General features: G+C 63.6%; 1 protein-coding gene across 1 annotated transcript; it reads right to left on the bottom strand.

Annotated features, from left to right (window-relative positions):
* Positions 1–642: 642 nt before the first annotated feature.
* SPRG_19630 (hypothetical protein) lies at positions 643–1041 on the bottom strand (the record flags this gene model as incomplete). Its single annotated transcript, XM_012342963.1, has 1 exon — positions 643–1041. One exon carries the CDS (start codon positions 1039–1041, stop codon positions 643–645), a length of 399 nt encoding a protein of 132 aa, XP_012198353.1.
* Between the last annotated feature and the right edge of the window lie 798 nt (positions 1042–1839).

Here is a 1839-nt window from a genome sequence, read left to right as displayed (position 1 = left end):
CTGGCACTGGCCGCTGCTCGTCTTTGCCATCGAGCGGTACCCGGACGCGAGCAGCCGCCCGACGTACATGGCGCCGTGGGCCATGCTCGGCATCTCGCTGCTGCTGAGCGTGCTGACGTACGAAGATGTCGAGAAGCGGCTCCGGCGCCGCACGTCCAAGCTCGTGACGCCGCTCCTCGTGCTCTGCGTTCTTGCGCTTGGGGTCCTCGCAGCGCTCGCGTATGCGTCGCCGTCGCACTACTCGGCCATCGAGCTCGACTTGGCGTCCAGTATGGACGTTGTAGCCTCGGACGAGGTGGCGCTGGACACGGTCTTTGTCCCGCAGGTGGATGCGAGCGCGGTGGTCGCGACAACAGCAGCGCCGGCGCCGACGGTAACAATGGCCAAGATCAAGGCGACGCCGACGTCTAGAGCTCAAGAGGCCAAGACGACGGTCCAGATGGCTCGCCATGCAATCACGGATCACAAATGGGATGCACTGCTGCACGGCTACTGCCCGACGGACACGCCGTACATCACCACCGCCAAGCTGCGCGAGCCGTTCCCGTTCAAGGACCCGACGTATGCAGGGTACCCGGAGCGATGCCAGGTGATCAACCCTGGTCATGAAGCCAACGGTGTCGTGGTCGTCCTCGGTGACTCTCATGGAGACATGTCCAAGCCTCGCTTTGCGCAGCTCTTCGACGAGAGTATTGTGGCCAAGACGCCGTTCCCGACGATCGTCTTCAAGACGCGCTGGGGCCGCGCGATGCTGCCGTGCCGCCCCGAGTTTGCCCAGAACATTGAGATGCTCAAGACGCTCAAGCCGACTGTTGTGCTCTTTGTCGTGCACTGGGTGCAGTACCTCAACCCTGGCGCTCCGAAAGACGAGCCGGCAAGCCACCCACCGACCTGCTGCTTGTACGAAGGCGCCGCATGTAAAGAACAGAGCTTGGCCGACGTGGACGCGATTCTTGCAGAGTTCCAGAGCCAGCTGCGGGCCGTCGCCGATCTCGGCGTCAAGGTTTTTGTCGTCGACCAGAGTCCCGAGTACGCGCGCATGAACCCAAAGTCGTGGATTCAAGGCGACACGGTCAAGCTTCCCGCGCCCGTGAGTCGCGCGGCCTTCCGAAGGGAGATGGCGTGGCTCTTTGACCGCTTGCACCCGGCCTTCACAGCGGCCAACGCTACGGTGCTCGACTATGCGGACGACTACTCGGACGGCGACAAGATCAAGCTGACGGACGCGTATGGTGAGCCCACGATAAGTGCCAACTGCCACCTCACGACGTACACCGCGCGCAAGTACCTCACCGAGATCGACCGCGTCGTGGCTGCGGCCTTGCGTTCATAGTCGAAATCATTAATGTTATAGATAGTCTAGTCGTCCTCTTGACCTTACGAAACCGACACGCATGGACAACGAGCACGTCGTGGTCGTCGAGCTCGTCCGTGCGATGCTCGCGCAGCGCTGTGACGCGGGCGCGTCGATCGTGGCCATTGTCCGCCTCTTGCAAGAGCAGCAGGTCGTGGTCGACGGCGTCGTCGCCGCCGACGGAAGCATCGCGTGGCCCTCGACGCCGAGTCTCCAGTTTGCCGTTTCGGCCACGCCACTTGTCGTGTCCATCTCGCTCTTCCGCCTCGAGGCAGACAGCATGTGCTTTCTGGGGGCGGGTGACGCGCACGTGCTGTCATGGGCGGCGACGGAGCCGAGCCACATGGACTTGACCAACAGCGCCGGCGTCGTCTTGGCCTCCATCTCGCGGCGTCCGAGGCCAGCGCCCGTCGTGGCGCCGGTCGAAGGGTTTTCGTTTTCGTGGACGTCGGCGGCGGCCCTCGAGGCCGACTCGCTGCCAAAGG

Source organism: Saprolegnia parasitica (assembly GCF_000151545.1).
Source record: "Saprolegnia parasitica CBS 223.65 unplaced genomic scaffold supercont2.11, whole genome shotgun sequence".
In the NCBI taxonomy this organism is placed as follows: Eukaryota; Oomycota; class Saprolegniomycetes; order Saprolegniales; family Saprolegniaceae; genus Saprolegnia; species Saprolegnia parasitica.
Note: the sequence above shows the minus strand (reverse complement) of the source record. Positions and strands in the feature narration are given on the sequence as shown.